Source organism: Gigantopelta aegis, chromosome 14, assembly GCF_016097555.1.
Source record: "Gigantopelta aegis isolate Gae_Host chromosome 14, Gae_host_genome, whole genome shotgun sequence".
In the NCBI taxonomy this organism is placed as follows: domain Eukaryota; kingdom Metazoa; phylum Mollusca; class Gastropoda; order Neomphalida; family Peltospiridae; genus Gigantopelta; species Gigantopelta aegis.
The window spans coordinates 51,900,376-51,919,110 of record NC_054712.1 but is presented as its reverse complement, the minus strand read 5'-3'; the positions used below and the strand labels follow the sequence as shown (position 1 = coordinate 51,919,110).

Genomic DNA, 18,735 nt, shown 5'->3' with positions numbered 1-18,735 from the left:
ATCATAGTTGCTAAGTTCCATTTCAACCATTTGTTTCAATGTTAAAATTTAAATCAGTGATTTAGATGATTAATATATTGTACAATTTTATAATGATTATGATGATCATCATCATTATCACCAGCAGCAGCATTGTTGTATTCCCGAAATAATCATCATCATTATCTTTTCTTCTTCTTCTTTTTCTTCTTCTTATTCTTCTTTTTCTTCTTCTTCTTATTGTTATTATTATTATTAAGGTTGTCTATTTTATGTTGAACCACGCCCATTACACCATCAATATCGTTTGTTCGTCATCTGCAACATCGTTATAATCGACCTTTTTATTATAATTATCATTACATCCGTCGCTAGTGTCGTCATCGTCGTCATAATCATCATCATCGTCGTAGTTGTGGACACCATCATCATCACCACAACTAAGAAATTTTAATAACTATTTTTGTTGATGTGCGTGAGTAATATTTAGAAAATAAATAGTTTTATAAAAATGTGATATTTGATAAAAGCGAAACCTCTTTTTTGAGGGCCGTCAAACAAATATTTTAAAGTTGAGAGACAGTTTAGGAATACGTTAAGTATGATTGATATGCAGCTTAAGGCATTTACAACAACGTGGTATGCACCACTAGGCAAGATATGCGGAATTTACACACCGGTCAGTACATGGATGCGGAACTCACTAAACATGCAGACAGATCACCGAGTTATTATATTCGTCATATTGTCGGCAGATCTTGTTTTAAAATCTGTCATCTATATATCATGTTAATACAAATGATCTCGATTAAAAAAAAAACCCTCGTATTTATCTTTCTCAATAATGTGCTATGAATCAACACTTTGCACTAATGTAACCAGGACACAGGCATGCATGTTGGTACGAGCCTCGGTGGGTCGTGTTTAAGCCATCGGACATAAGACTGGTATGGTACTGGGTTCGCAGTCCGGTACCATCTCCCACCTAGAGCAAGTTTTAACGACTCAATGGGTAGGTGTAAGACCACTACACCCTCTTCTCTCTTACTAGCCACTAACCGCTAACCTTCTGTCCTGGACAGACAGCCCAGATAGCTGAGATGTGTGCCCAGGACAGCGTGTGCTTAAATATTAACTGGATATAAGCACGAAAAATAATTTGAAATGAAAAACAAATGCATGCTGGAATTTAAATAAAGGTCGAAAACACGTACTTTCACAATACTGCTGCAAACTCTCACATGAATAGCTACTAGTATTGTCGAACCTGTGTATAGAGGCCAACCAGAGACGAGACTTTAGATTTACTGACCTCCAGAGATAGGTCAGTTTCGAAATGTGTCCATTGACAACAGATGGTCGTTAAACAGAAAGATAAATGCGTGCAATTTTGTAACGAAATGAAGTGGCGAATCCAGGATTTCGTAAAGGGGTTTTACAAATTAAAAACAATGAGTGGAGGACAATTTAATGTTTTATATTGTGGATGTTGAATTAAAAAACAACCCAACAACAACAACAAACAACTCATTAAAAAGGGCACTTAAAATGACATTATGCAAATGTACTTTATAGACAAATTTTTGTTATACAAAGAGCCCTTTCTAACTGATTCGACTCTGGCACAAACTGGCCTGTATTAAGCAGCTACCTTTATAAAACAAAATACTCCATTTTGAAACCTCTCTTAGTCGGCCGCTTAACACACGCTGGACTATAATAATAATACTGAGAACAAACAGCACTTGTTGGATTTCGACAATTTATTACAACGAAAAAATAAACAAAATCAAACATACATTATAAAGTCTATGCACTGGGCGTGACACATCCTAGACACTCCTAGCTACTCACTCACCCTCCCGGACAATACTAAAATCCCGGGGGCCGGAGAACACAGAGTCTGTGGCGGTTTGTCTAATGGGCGTGGTCGAGTAGGGACTAAATCGGTTTAAAGCTTGTCTGGATAAAAGTTTCCCCATCCCCGACGTCGACAGAGAGTAAGGAAAGGAGCTGGAATTGTAGCCGAGTGAGTGGGGGTACGATGAGAACAAGGGGTTGTGTCCTAGAGACGTCACGGGAGTGGTGCTCGATTGCACGCCCCCGAGAATGTTCTGCGTCAATCTGGAATCTTGCGAATCACCGCCACCACCACAGTTTCTTTTGTTATCGAACATACTCGGAGGACCTCCCAACACTTTTGATGACGTATTGTGTAAAAAGTCAGTCACGGACCAAATTTTTGGCTTGTTTTGTGGATCGTGTTCCATATCCGAATGATTCAGTCCTTCGCTGCTATAAGAGTCTGAGTCACGTGACTGGGGTGGCGAGAGACGGCTTCGCGAATCTTCGCCAACACTCGGAACCGGAGACAAACAGTCTTCGTCGGTAAACAGATCGTTGGAGAACTTGGTTTTGATTGGTTCTGACGGGACTTTAGATTTGCTGACCTCCAGAGATAGGTCAATTTCGACATTGATGTCTTCGTTTTTTTCTTCACAACCTTCTACAAAACAGAAAAAAGAGAAAAATTAACCATATATGAAATAGTGTTTTTATTAATAATCAGACACCTTTATTAATTATTAATGTATCAGAACGCTGAGAGTTTTGATATATCTTCCAGGGCATTGTTGTCCAGGTATGCTCAGCCTTTAAAAAATTGTCATCCCTTTTAGTCTAAAAGGGATGACATTTTATTTATTTATTTCATATATATATATATTATATATATATATATATATATATATATATATATATATATATATATATATATATATATATATATATGTATATGACAATGGAAATCATTATTGGCCAGCAGTAGGACGGATTTGTCTGTTTCACACAAGGAAGACAAAAAAAGAGAACAGTAATATTATTTGCATTTTTAAAAATTATTACTTTTAATGAAAAATATAAAGTCTCCCTTCTTTTAAAAACTTCGCACTTTCAAAATGTGAGAGATTTGAACCTCGCGTGAGGCCTGTTTAGACAGATTAAGCATTTTACTGAAACGAAATATCTATACTGAATTAGATGCATTAAAAAAGAAGAAGCAAGAAAAGATAAAGAAAACCCCACAAAACAAACAAACAAAATAATAATAAAAAATACCACCCACCCCCACCCCCCACCCCCGAAAAACACAACAACAATCTACAACACTCTGAGTTATCGCTTCCGGAATAATAATAATAATAATAATAATAATAATAATAATAATAATAATAAAAACAAACCATATAATCATTTTTGTTATTAATTTACTTTGGTGCTGATATCCTATTGAAGACCAAATATTTTGTCCTGGGTTAGTATATATTTTTACTGTGTACCGTTTTGCGAGACACATGTAAGTGTGTAAGTGTAATGTCGTTAAACCTCACTACTGATACATGTAGCGGGTTTTCTTTGAATGACCACTTGGTTGACATTTGGAAGCCGGCGATTAATAAATTAACGTGCTTTAGTGGTGTCGTTAAACACAACAAACTTTAACTTTTACACCTCTGTATTGATCCGCTTTAAACTCGCATTCTGTCGGAGCTGGTACTGGTCCGCAAACCCAACACTGCACCTGCCATATTATTATGATTGCAGTATGGTTGTTATACGAAATATTTCTTTTGTGCAGACAAAATATTTTAGCCTTTTCTTCGATCTTAATTTGAAATTTTGTGTCCAGAAAACTTAAGTACGAAAGGCGTCTGCATTCAAATATAATCCTAATCCAACATATTGAAATTCATCATTATGATGTTCATTTCCCCGGAAAACCACATGGGTTGTTAATTTCAGCTTCAGGATAAGAAACCAAAGGGAGGCCAGTATCAGCGATTCTGGGCATTCTCAAAAGTGACATGTCACAAAGTCACAATCACTGTGGACTTCAACGGGGCATGACGCCAAAGGAACACTTTACATGGGCCGCTTACTTTGTGCCATTTAATTGTGTTGGAAAACCTTTAATCTTCCAATGAGCTTGTTTTGATAATTGGAATAATGCGAGCTTTGTGTTGTATCTGAATCAACACTTCCGCCATACGGGCCGTGTTAGTTTGGAAAAAGACTCGATCCTATTTACTGCCAAGGCTATTATTGGGTTTAATTCCACTCGATATCGGGGGCCATTGTGTTCGACGGACAACCGGGCGAGAAAGATGTCTTTAGAGAGAAACACGATCTCTCATCCAGGCTGTAATGACCCGTGACGATATTGTGATGTGTACAACAGACCGATCTCAGTGGTGTCGTGGTTAAGCCATCGAGCATCAGGCTGGTACAAGGTTCGCAGCCCGGTACCGGATCCCAACGAATCAATGTGTGGGAGTAAGACCACTACACCCTCTTCTCTCTGACTAACCAGTAACAACTAATAAATAAGACACTGTCCTGAACGGACAGCCCAGATAGCTGAGGTGTGTGCCCAAGACTGCACTTGAAACTGGATACAAACGGCTATTGTGTTAATATTTTACGGTTATGCCACTTGGTCTAGAAAATGGCTCAAAACCTGCTACCGGCACATAGCTTGACAACAGATGTTTTTTTATATGCACCTTCCCATATACAAGGTAGTACATACCACGAGGTGAACTATAATGTGCTAATACACCCCAGCACTGGCACTATGAAATAATAACTATGCATTGGATTGGACAACATATTAACAATTAGGGTTTAAGCACGTCTCTTCCGGGCACAATCTCTGACTTCGCCAGTGACTGGGACCGGGACAGATAAAACAAATAACTACGAATCTTCGTCTAGAAAATGTACATTGTTGTACGGGAATGTACTTACGACTGGCTTTTCCATCCAGTTCGCCATCAAGCTTCTTTTCGTCGCCGTCGTTGTCGTCGTCGTTTTCGTCACCGGAATTGTCGCCGTCGTCGTCCTCGCCTCGGTTTCGCGACGTCCACGTCATCTTGTTCTCCTTCTTCAGCCGTCGCCGGGCGTTGGCGAACCACGTGGAGACCTGGGTCAAGGTCATCTTCGTGATGATGGCCAGCATGATCTTCTCTCCCTTGGTGGGGTAGGGATTCTTGATGTGTTCCTGTAGCCACGCCTTTAGCGTGTTGGTGCTCTCGCGGGTAGCGTTCTTACGTCTCGCGTTCAAGTCCAGACCACCGTAACTGAAGAGAAAAAATTAAAATTACATTGTAATTGTAACAATAGTTCCAAGTTTGAATTTTGTTTTGTTTAACGACACCACTAGAGCACATCGATTCATTAATATTGGATATCAAACATTTGATAATTTTGACATATAGTCTTATATTGGAAAGTTTGCTTTGTTTAACAGCACCACTAGAGCACATTGATTAATTAATGATCGACTATTGGATGTAAAATATTTGGTAGTTTGACACGCAGTCATCAAAGGAATCCCGTTACATTTTTCCATTAGCAGCAGGAGATATTTTATATGCACTTTCCCACAGACAGGATAACACATTCCACACTGTATTATACTAGTCGTGGTCAGTGGTTCTAAGATTTGAATATATCATGGTTAAAAAACAAAATAATCTTGATACAAACAGAAACATATTACTAATTTTGGACTAGAAGGAAGGGAAAATATACACCCCTAGAATTGAAAAAAAAGTAGAAATAAAAGATCCCAAATAGAACAACAAAACAATAATAATATGACCAGTTTTTATATAAAGTAAAATATATTTTACTTTATAAATATATCTGTTTTCTAGATCACAAATGATAAATTACTTTTTTATCATTAATTAGCGATATTTTAAAATAAAAAACAATATATATATATATATATATATATATATATATATATATATATATATATATATATATATATATATATATATATATATATATATATATACACATATATCAACAAGGTACCATTCAAAGTGAACAATATTGTTTATAAACGTATACACAGAATTCTTTGTACTTTCTAATAGAAAACATGTAATCCAGTAGCCGATGATTAATAAATCAATGTGCTCTAGTGGTGTTGTTAAACAAGCAAACTTTACTGTCTAAGACTATATGTCAAAATGACCAAATGTTTGAGATCCAGTAGCCGATGATTAATAACCCAATGTGCTCCAGTGGCGTCGTTAAACAACAATAAACTTTAACTTTTTAAACTTTCCACTCCATTCCCCTAAAGGTAAGAGTGTACATGAAATAGCTGATTGTGTCATGATAAAACATTGGCCAACATCTTAAAAGTGGAATCCTCCCCTCCACCCCATCCCATAACCGTGTCATCATATCTTCCAGCTCCAGCAGACATTTGTTTATTGTTTAGCGTTGTTTGGTTTATCTCTATAATTATGATTTTGTACCACCCGGGTGAAATAAGAATGTTATTTAAACATATTTTACGATGTTAATTATGCAACATGACAATTATTGTTAAAATAATCGCAGTAATCACAACAATTACAAACATAGTTAATCTGACGAAGCTTCGACGTTCGTGATATTAAATGTTTCGTTATGTTTTATATTAATCAACAAGCTAAGAACATAATCGTTTCAAATAATCGTAATTTGCCGAATCAGGATGCGGGCAAGAAAATGTTTATAATTAAGTATTCACAAGACTAAACGTTGTCAGAGTTTTAAATCATCTTTCATCAATAAAAACCCCGAACCAAATGCAAGGAAACAAAGCCTGCGTGATTAGCTACACATGATTTACTTTATGTAGATACTGATGGGGTGTTTTATTTTAAACTTGTCCATATTAATAATATATACTAGCATGCATTTTGAAATATCTTACACAAATTATATAATATATAAAATGCATAATTTACTAAAACTACATTGACATCTTTTGGTAATTGGATGTCACATATCACTGTTATTTATTGATCTTTTTCACTATTATTTTAAACGAATAACGCTATTTGTAAATGTATTTATAAGAAACAATCGAATTGATAAAATAATTCACAAAGGTAATTTACTTTAAATTGGTTGTGAAACTCTTCGGAATATATATTTGTTTCTCTATTCATGTAGCGTTTTCCAAAATGCGAATATATTATTAAATTAATATATTTTAATACACAGTCAATATGACATAAATAGAGATATCATATTTGAAAGTTTGTCTCTTTATTAAAATATTTATGAATTAATTATTGTAATTATTGCATTTTTATAATGTCATTTCTTGATAGAAGATAACATAACTTTCAAACAAACATTTTAATATATGTCATTATAAACATTCCCACTTCATTATCGTTTTTTTGTTGTTGTTTTTTTGTTTGTTTTTTTGTTTGTTGTTTTTTGTGTGTTTTGTTTTAGTTTTTTTTTTTAAATTCAGACGATTAAGGGGTTCATTCCCCAAGCCACATATCTGGAAGAGATATTTATGCAGGACACAAACACTATGTAGTATAATACTGATTCACACTATTAACAAAACATATCATAATATATGGTGCAGACGATAATGCGCCTTTAAATATGACCACAGGTTCTATGTACGTAGCGCTGAATCGTGAAGCAAACGCAAAAAGCAGAAGTTTCGTATAAGAGCGGATATGATATTTGCCCGCGCCATCTTTAAATCCCACTTGAATGACAAGGACAAGTGAAAGGTGATCCCGAATGAACGGGTGAACTCATAAATGTCTGATGTTCCAGCTTAGTTAACCAGAGAATATCTTGTTATGTCTAATTTAATGCTCAGTCTTCGGAACATATCATGTACATTACTGAAAATATATATCTAGAGCGATAGCAGAATCGTTTGTCTATCGCCATAATTTGTTTGATTATGAAGCTTCCTGGGACGAACCGGAACAAATTTATGGACCGGCGTTGGGGCAAAAATGTAGTTTTATGACTGGTTCCAGCGCCTTATATTGTGTTATCCTGCACCATTAAGATAGCGCTACTTCTTTCTGGGTATCAGTACATGTATAATAAATTGTGGTATTTAGTGGATGAAATATCGCACAGAAGAACACGTACACGTGTAGTTGTAATCTTGGCAGATGGTATCTTTACAATAAAACTTCAATGTAATGGATACTCTAGAGTGTTAATGTTGTGTTTGTTTTGTTTCTTTTACGTAAATACAATAACATCCATATCGTGTTTACATGTTTTTCGCTTTTTATTGGTGTAATACATACAGCAAGTGTAAGAAAATTATATCCCCAATGACAAAACCCTAGAGTTGTATTCAAAACGGTATCGGCATTGATTTTTCTTACTAAATGTTATCACAATAATATTAAAGTAGTTTAGTAAATATAATTTACTTTCCTAAAGCCATCGTACTAAATTTTATTAAGACAATATTATATATGTTTTAATTAGCATAAAGTGCATGGACACCAAAGTAACTAGTAAGCAGTATTTTTCATTTCAAAGTACTGATAAATACAGTCTAATTTATAATTTGTAGTATTTGATAATGACTGGACACACACATACAAAATGCACCTAGCAATGCCCCAATTAACCACACCCCACATCACAATTATAGGATTATATTTATATTCCTGATTATAGTCAATTGAATTGGGGCCTATCATCTGTCTAGGATAAAGATTTATGTGTTAATGGTTAGAGACACTAAAGTTTGAAGTTTGTTATGCTTAATGACACCACTAGAGCACACTGGTTAATTATTACTTAATCATCAGCTATTGTATGTGAAACATTTGGTAATTCTGGAACGTAGCCTTTATAGAAAACCATATATATTTATCTGTTAGCAGCAAGGAACATTTTATATGCATTTTACCAGAAATACAAGACAACTCATAACTCTGCCTTTGATATACCAGTTGTGGGGCACTAAGACAGGAAAACAACCCCCATCAAATAATGGCTCCACAGAGGTGATTCGATCCCTCGACCCATACGCCTCAAGCGACTGCTCTACTGACTGAGTTAATGCTAGATCCCACCAGTAAGTAACGGGGTAGTTAGTATAGTGGTTTTATAATCCCCCCCCCCCCCCACACACACACACCCACCCATTGGTCTGTACACCCAGAATAGGTTGAGGCTGGTCATGGGGTTTGAACCCGGCGCCAACCAGTCTAAACTCCGATAACATATATACGCAACACAATTAATTAAGTGCCAGTAGATATTATCTGCATTATAATTTACACTTTGTACAAAATAACAAAAGACCATCGCTTGCGCGATTTTTGCTCAAACATAATTTACTCAAACAACGTTTAGAAAGCATGTGTGATCTATACTTGCTAATAATATTACAGTAGCAAAGGCTGGCCATAAATATTTTTGTTGAGTATAACAACAATTTTAAAAAATATCTAAAGAATGAAAAAAAGAGAGAAAAAAAGAGAGAGAAGAGGATAACAACAATTAAATCTATAGTTACCTGGCGCCATAAGGGTAGAAGCTCATGGCCGAGGGGTCATACGAGAACGCGGGCTGGGTGAGGGAACGCCACGCCTCCGCTGTCTCCCGGACCGTGCCAGCCGTCGAGCCCTGGAACAAGAAACGGTACGTTAGTTAATTGTCTATTAATGACAAATGACAATACACATAACACTGTACAACGCTGACATAAAGATGTTTTGTTGTCAAGCTTAAATGGGCTTATTAGACACTCACACGTTTATTGTATGTATCTAAACATTAAATTTAATGCTACTCAATGAACGAATGAATGGATGGATGAATGAATGAATGGATGGATGGATGGATGGATGGCTGCATGGATGGATGGATGGATGAATGGATGGCTGCATGGATGGCTGGATGATGAATGAATGAATGAACGAATGAATGAATGAATGGATGACTGTATGGATGGCTGCATGGATGGATGGATGGATGGATGGATGGATAGATGGTGAATGAATTAATGAATGAATAGGTGAATGAATGAATGAATGAATGGATGGCTGCATGGATGGATGGATGGATGGATGGATGAATGAATGAATGAATGAATGAATGAATGTTTAACGGACCGCATGCACAAATAATACATCGACTATTGGGGGTCATACAAAAGTAAGTGTATGAATTAATAAAACAAAACTAGAGGTACATGTATATACAAAATATGAAACAACGAAATGTGTGTGTCTTCCGTACATTCGGACCTAGAGTTATTCCGGTGGGGTCTACCTCAGTTGGTCAATCACTCGCCTGTGGTGTTCTGATTGTGGGATCAAACCTCCTCGGTTCACCCATTGGCTAATAGTATGTACTGTCCTGCCTGTGGGGAAGTGCACGTAAAAGATCCCTTGCTGGCAATGGAAAATTGTAGCATTTTTCACCTAAACTATGTGTCATAATTACCTCAGGTTTGACACCCAATAGCCGATAATCAATTAATTAATGTGCTGTAGTGGTGTCGTTAAACTAAATAACTTTTAATTCATTTTCAGACACGAACCGAACGCTTCTCATATTATCAACTGGCCGGGAAGGACCTGCTTGTATGCACATGTATATGTAATGGGTGTATTTGATCATAATCTTTAAATAGAATGGTTTAGACCCCATCATTGACATAACGCTCTAGGGGTGATGACTATGAAATGTTTTATATTTGCATTTTAAATAAACGAGTCTGCATATTTTGTTGGGGGGGGGGGGGGGGGGGGGGCTAAATAAATCAATATGAATGTGCTTTCACTATTAATGACAGTGGAGATATAATTCACTCCACATTGATCTGGATATATTTATTAATATCATATTATAATTTAAGAAACAGTTGTTTTTTTAGGAAAAAACTTTTTGTCTTTTCTTCTCTTTTTTTTTTAAAGTGTTTATTCCTTGAAAAATAGCTGCGACATTTATATCTCCTTTATACTCACGTAACATGAGTATAATGAGTAATGTAAATACAGAATGTTTTTTATCAAAACTTTATACATGCAAATTTGCAATGTAGAAATTAGAAACACATGTATATCAAACGCATTAAGCTTTCTCCGCTGCGCATTTCAAAACAGCTGCTTTATATATGTGAATTGTTTTATGTTACGAAATACCTATACTTAATATTTAAGTTGTATACATTCTCCTCGACATATACAACGATTATATTTCATGTACATACCACTGTATTAGAGAAACGAATTAAATAACTTCATATTTACTATGCATGCATGTTTCACGTGTCATGTGTTGTATTCTGTCAAAAATATGTTTAGTGGCTTTTAACGCACTTTAATTATATTTTATTATGACAATTGCATTTACTTTATTGTAAACGGTCATAGTTAATAAATATTTTATTTTAATTATAAAATATTAAAAATGGTACGGTAATACATTTGTTTAAACTACATAAACTTTCAGTACAATTAATGTTATATTAAATATCCTTAATATATTAAAACAAGTGGAAATAAAAGCATATAATCAACTTAGTTCTTCTTACTGATTAATCACCAGAAAGAATTGCCACTATAATGCAATACATTTTATTGATTTGATCTGACCCTTTTCTCATGCATAAACGTATATATTATCTATAATAAATAAAGCATGTTAACATTACTATTCATGAAACACATATAAGATATACATAAAAAGATAATCGTTGTATTTTACATTTATACTGAACAATAAAAGAACAGTGAATAGTTTAATATATATTTTCTATTTTATGATGAAATTAATTCAGTAAATTGAAACGTTCACAGAACATTGTAATAGATACAGAAATTAATAGGATTCAAAGTGATTATTCAAAGTAAATTAAAAAAACTAATATTTTAACTAAACCATTGATACTCGCGTCCTTTGTTTATTGTTATTATGATGATTATGATTATGATTATGAGTATGATTATAATTATGATTTGATTTTATAATAATTATTATTTATTTAATTTTTTAGGAAGGTGGGGTGTTTTGTTACTGAGACTTAGTCATTGTAATCATCCCTAATATGTTATATATATATATATATGTTTATATATATATATATATATATATATATATATATATATATATATATATATATATATATATATATATATATATATGTTTATTTATACTTTAAACGAATTCTATTTACAGTAGGCAGACTTTTACAGCATATGATACAACATTTCTTGCTTCTACAAAAGTAACAGCTGCAATGTAACTCAAAGAAAACACGAATAAGCAATGACATGTAACTAACATTCAATGCTTATAAGTTACTGCGTTATATTGTATTTAATTTGCTTTTTAAGACCTTTAAACATAGATACATGGTCATGTATTTTAATGACTATATCACTGCATAACCTAATGGAATTAATCTAGTTAGAAAAGCAAATGTCGCTACAGAAATGAGCATCGATTTATCTTCATAATGGACACATGTAACGGGTTTTCTCTGAATAGTAAATGTCAGAATTATCAAATGTTTCACATCCAATAGCCGATGATTAATTAATCAGTGTGCTCTAGTGCTGTCGCTAAACAAAACAAACGTTTAATAATGAAGGTTCAAAACATAAAATCCAAATGAATATTGCTAAGACTTTTAGATTGAGATATATAAACAAATCGTAATGCAGATACGATTAAAATTGACCCTACCACAGACTAAGACGTAACATGAATTAATATTAATTATTGTTCAAGATATATAACAAATCGTTTATATATAGTTTTAATTGGATTTTGTTCCGATTTCAGATATAAACATTTAAATAATTTCATTACTTTCAATTTTATAGAAATCAACGTCCCTTGTTCTATCACGGTGTCTTGGAAGTCGTAAAATATTTCGTTCCGCTCGGCAGTGCCCATACGCGTGTGGCTAAACTTTACATTATAGTGATGGGGGTGCCCGTAAAATCGCTCGCATCAAAGAGACTGCACCACGGGTAAATCTTACCCACCGAATCTAGACAGACGCCAGACAAATAAACTATAATATTATGACAATATGTTCGACATAAAACTTGTGTACTACAAAAACCGGAATCGTAAACTTTCTCCGCATACAAAAATATAAAAAAGAATAAAAGCAATACTAAATATTCCGTGCGTTTTTATTATTTGCGAATATTTGTAATATTCGTTGAGTTTAGCTAATAACCGAGAGAGAATATCGCACTCCCTGCTACGGGTTTCTTCTTGAGTGTGCTGTACTGGTGGGCTGGCTTAAAGGGTGGTCATATTTTTGGTGACACACAGACGGATATAAAAGACATCAAAATGAGACGAGCACAACTAAATATTGTCACAGGGTCAATTAGGGTTTTTAAAACATCATCTCGTGGCAGGGGGAGTCGCTTTTTATTTCCAGGTCTCCAGAATAAAATAAAATAAAATAGGTTTATTGTGGTATAAAAAAATTCAGTTCACTAAGCATCAATCGGATAGGAAACACAAAGAGATAAAAAAAAATATAGATATACAAATATATTACTTAAAAATAGAAGAAGAAATGAAAAAAATATCGAGTTAAGTCAGTTATTTTTGTTGTTCCATAAAGGATCGTTATTTTTGTTGTTCCATAAAGGATCGTTATTTTTGTTGTTCCATAAAGGATCGTAGGGATGGATGTGGAGGTTAATTTGAGGCAGTTGTTTCCAGTTCTATCGCGCATAATTAAATGAATATATTTGGTTTATTTGCATTAAAAGAACGTACGTACAAAACAACATTTAAGTTGTACCCCCATCGACACCCTCAACCTCAGTCCCGGGCCTCATTCCATGAAGCGACCTTAGCGCTAAGGTGAACTTAAGTCAAAAGTTTGTTTTGTCAAACGAGAGCACTAGAGCACATTGATTTATTAATCATCGGCTATTGGATGTCAAACATTTGGTAATTTTGATATATAGTCTTAGAGAGGAAACCCGCTACATGTTTCCATTAGTAGCAAGGAATCTTTTATATGTACTATCCCACAGACAAGATAGCACATACCACGGCCTTTGATATACCAGTCATTGTGCACTGGCTGGAATGAGAAATAGCCCAAATGGGCACACGGACGGGGATGGATCCCAGAACATCCGCGCAGCAATCGAGCGCTTTACCACTGAGCTACGTTCCCTTCTCTAGGATGTTATGCACTTAAGGTGATCATAGCGTTAAGATCGCTTCATAGAATGAGGATCTGATAATTTCTTTATGGTTTCACAACTCAACAACAGTAGACTGCATCCAAAATGAAATATTTATGCACTTATCGTTAGTTAATTTCTGACTATTCCCCTTTCTGTTTGTTAATGCCCCCTACTCAAATTACTTACACATGCTTGTATAAGTAACTATAACTCTTTATCTCTTATAACTCCTTTAGAAATGGGTTAAACATTTCTATGTTTGTTAATGTTATATTTTTATATGATGCACATTATGCGAGGCGTTATAAATACAATTCTGTTGTTGTCTTTGTCCGGCCGTACTTTCTACTTTTCTTTCTTTTCTTCACCTAGTTCAATTCTTCTTTCAGAGTAATGTTCTCTCCTTAAACCTTTTTTCCTATTTGCATTTTGTTTTTCCTTTTGTCCGTCCGTCCATCTGATCTGTTTGTCGAGTTTGCTTTCATATTCGTTTTTATTATTTAGCATATTCGTTTTTATTATTTAGCATATTCGTTTTTATTATTTAGCATATTCGTTTTATCTTGACTTGTTTTGTCTTCTTAAAAAGTCGGTATATATATATATATATATATATATATATATATATATATATATATATATATATATATATATATATATATATATATATATATATATATATATTATTATTATTATTATTATTATATTATTATTATTATTATTATTATTATTATTATTATTATTTTTTTTTTTTTTTTTTTACAATTCCACCAATTCCGTTCCCAAACGGCTGTCTTATTTGGTTGCCTGAAAACTCTGATTATACGTGGACATGCGTTTTCAACAGAACGATAAAACGGAAACCTTATAGTGCACGGGTAAACGAGAATTCAATCCGCGCTTATCACCAAGCATGGCTAACAAGTTAACCAAGTGCGAGCGGTTAATATTTAGACGCACACCACACCGTCCAACGTGATAAGTATCATTTAACTGTTCCGAAAACAAAATAAAATAAATAGAATTTTTTTTTCTACATGTTCTCCATGGGTGTAAATAGATCCACGGTTAGAAAATTAAATAAATAAATAAAAACGTGTAATTTTAAAAGTGATGTGTCAAAAAGCCATGTTTTTAGAGATGTTATTATGTTGTAATGTTGCTTTTACGACGTAATGGAAACCGATAAGTGTTAGGGCGGTTCTTGAGATAATTTTAGGGTAAAAAAAAAAAATGGGTTGTTGTCCCACAGTGCTCGTCTTCAACAGAATGAAATCAATTAGCTTTTTTAAATTTAATTTTAAAATAAATGATGAATTAAGCTGACATATTTTGCAGATATATATAAAAAATAATTTCTGTGCTTATAATCCACCCTCCCCAAAGTCCCCTCACCACCCCACCCCCCATCTTGTTAATTTCCTGGAACAGATCTTGTACGAGTTGTGTGGGGCGGGAAGAAAATGTTTTTCGACAAAAAAATTGAAATGACGACAAACGTGTTGTCTTGTGTGATATACCTACCATAAGCAACACAACACTAAAAACGAGACTAAAATCACACTCATACACAGAATATATAAATAAAGTTTGTTTTATTTAACGACATCACTAGTGTATATTGATGTATTTATCATCGGCTATTGGATGTCAAACATTTGGTAATTTTGACATATAGTCTTAGAGAGGAAACCCGCTACATTTTCCCCATTAGTAACAAGGGACCTTTTATATTCACCATCCCACTTGCATGATTGCACATACCACGGCCTTTGATATACCATTCGTGGTGCACTGGCTAGAACGATAACCAGCCCAATGGGCCCACCGACGGGGTTCGACCTCAAACCGACCGCGCATCAAGCGAGCTCTCTGCCACTGCCCAGAATATATAAATTAACTTGATACAAAGAATTAATTTTGGATATCTTGTAAGACATAAAGAAAATGGAAACAAGAAAGAAGAAATAGTGGTAAAGAATAAAAACAAAACGAAATGGAGGAGGGGAGGGGGAGGGGAGGGGTGTATATATATATATATTGTTTAATGAAGAAGAAGAACAAGAAGAACGAAGAAGAAAGACAGAGAACAAGTTATAAAGAAAGAACAGACAATTAAAAAAAACAGAGTAAAGAAGAGAAATATAGGAAAGGAAGAAATATAAGGCAAACAAACATGCAAGTCCAAAAAAATAATAAGAAAGAAAGACAAAGAAAGGAGAAAAGTAAAAGACAGAAAGAAAGAAATGAATAAAGGGAAACAGAACAAGTAAACAAACAAGCATTCAAGAAACAAAGTAAGAAAGAAAGCAAAAGCAAAGAAAAAAAGTTTATTTTTCAAAAAGGTAGAATAAAAAGAGAAAAAGATTCAAAGAAGAAAAAAAGAAGAAAGAATAAATAACGAAAGTATGAACATAGATTTATGTGAAATGGGCGCTGGCCAGGTCAAGCCAAAATGTCCCCAATCGATCATAACCGCTCGCCGATTACTGCTGGCGAAAATCCCTGCAGGGCCCGAAACATTAAGCGACGGCGAAATCGTCCCGATAACCTCATCGCATGCAAGTTAGGATTTGCAATCGAGTATGTGAAAACAAAAATAAACAGGCGACGTGAGTAAGAGAAACAATTTAAGTGAGTTAGATAGTTCGAAGAACGCCCGGCATAGCCAGACGATACGTCTCCGGACACATGGAGAGAAATCGTAAAGTGCGACGAGAATTTTCCGCATAATAATACGAAATCGCCGATCATTAAAGCCAGAATTGGTGAGCGATGAACCAACGGGTGGCGGAGCCACGTGTGAGATGAGGGGCGGAATTGGTGGGTGGGTGTCGTTTTTAATTTCTAACACTTTTTGTACCTACTTGTGAGATAAACATTTTTTATTATTGTTAAAATGCGCTTACTATAATGTTAAAATTTATTTTTGTTTAACGAAACCACTAGAGCACATTGGTTACTTAATAACAGGCTGTTGGTCCTCAAACATATTACCTGTTACAGTTTTCCCTTAGCAGGAAAGAATATTTTACATGCACTTCCCCACAGTACATACCACTGTCTTTGATATAACAGTTGTGGGTCAATGGTTGGAACGGAAAACAGAAAAGAAAATCAATCAGAGACTTTATAAAATAAGTAGCAAATTAAAACTCTAGCGAAAAGTAACTCCCACCCCCAGTACTCTCTCTCTCTCACACACACACACACACACCATCCCCCAATCGTCGAAAGATCAATCTCACTCACCCATATTTTCTTTTGCTACCGCCGCGCGTGTGCTATCATGACCAATCTAATACTTCATCTTAAACAGAACTAGAGCAGCTGAAAACAATATTTGAAATACTCACGAGGGGGCTGTAGAACGCGGATCCCTCCGAGCCGAGCGACACGTACCCCTGAGAGGCGGTTCCACCGTACCCCGCCCCTCCCAGGAGGTTAGAGGCGAGACCAGGAAGTCGCTGGTAGTTGAGCAGGGCGGAGCTGTACTGGCAGGAGCAGATGGTCTGCCCGGTGTGGGGGTCGGTCATGATGGGGCGGCCGTTCTCACAGCAGGCCCGGGGGGTCGGGGTGCTGCTCGAACTCGGCATCTGTGGGCAGGAGAAGACGTGGATGAGTTATGAGGATAATTGATATTACTAGTGTGTCAATTGGTGTAGGTGGATGAATGAATGAATGGATGGATGGATTAATTAATAAAGGGATGGATGGACGAATGAATGAATGAAGGAAGGAAAGAATGAATAATTGAATGAAGCAAATGAAATCTGAATGAATGGAATACAATTGAAAACAATAAAACCTGAATGAACGAATGAATGAATGGAGTGAGCGAATGAATGTAAATTACTTTAACATTGACGTTTGTTCATGTGAAGAATTAACCTATTATTTCTCCAGCATGTAGGTAGGTGTTAGTCTTTGTCTCAAATATACTAAAAAAAATTACCGTTATTTATAAATATTTTAATACACATATTTTCATAAAATACCTAACTTTCATAAAGAGTTTTTTTTTGCGCATTTAAAATAGCATACACTACATTTTATTTAACTGCTCTGTGCATTCGATAATGTTTTAAGTATGCAATTCAGATTAAGATTTTAAATATTAATGTAGTATAAAACATAGTAGAAATCTCATATAGAAAACAAAAACATTGAAACTTTGACTAAGAAAGAACTATTTAAAACGTGTAATTAAGCAGTAAATATTAACACAAATGTGATGTCTACAGCAATGACCTTTTGCATTTGTAAACAAAACTGTTATTAAATTTATAAAAAAATATATCAATAAAAACTTTTACGTTTTATATTTATATTTACAACACAGTAATTATCAACATTTGAATGAAGACAATTTAGTCTTGCTTTGCCACTTCAAAAATCGTATGAACCTTTTTATTGATATAAACTATACGGGTTTTTTCGTTTTTTTAATGGATCACATAATGGAAAGATGTGTTTTCTTTCTATATAAAAAGGGTACAATAGCGTTATATTAACATATGACTAGTGTAACGTCACTTTACACCGGTTAGAATATTTACCAGTGATAAATAAATAAAATACTTGACATTTACATCTAAGAGGAAGGAAAAAAAGGTAAATTTACCTGAGATGTTTGTAGATTCGCTGTCGTGGCCGGGAAAGCAAGGTGGGCGTATGCCATTATTTAAAAAAAAATAAAAAAACCCTGAAAAAAACT

The 18,735-nt window shown here is 34.6% G+C and overlaps 1 protein-coding gene across 1 annotated transcript in view; it reads right to left on the bottom strand.

The window, feature by feature from the left end:
• Positions 1-1,733: 1,733 nt before the first annotated feature.
• The window catches only part of LOC121388529 (homeobox protein caupolican-like), a 17,423-nt gene continuing 421 nt past the window's right edge, over positions 1,734-18,735 (bottom strand). Inside the window, exons 1-5 of the mRNA XM_041519902.1 lie at positions 18,643-18,735; positions 17,375-17,614; positions 9,356-9,465; positions 4,786-5,117; positions 1,734-2,485 (exon numbers count right to left, since the gene is read on the bottom strand). The exon at positions 18,643-18,735 is cut by the window's right edge and continues 421 nt beyond it. Coding sequence (XP_041375836.1) covers positions 1,830-2,485; positions 4,786-5,117; positions 9,356-9,465; positions 17,375-17,614; positions 18,643-18,699 — 1,395 coding nt within the window. The 5' untranslated portion in view covers positions 18,700-18,735 and the 3' untranslated portion in view covers positions 1,734-1,829. The remainder of the gene's footprint in view (positions 2,486-4,785; positions 5,118-9,355; positions 9,466-17,374; positions 17,615-18,642) is intronic.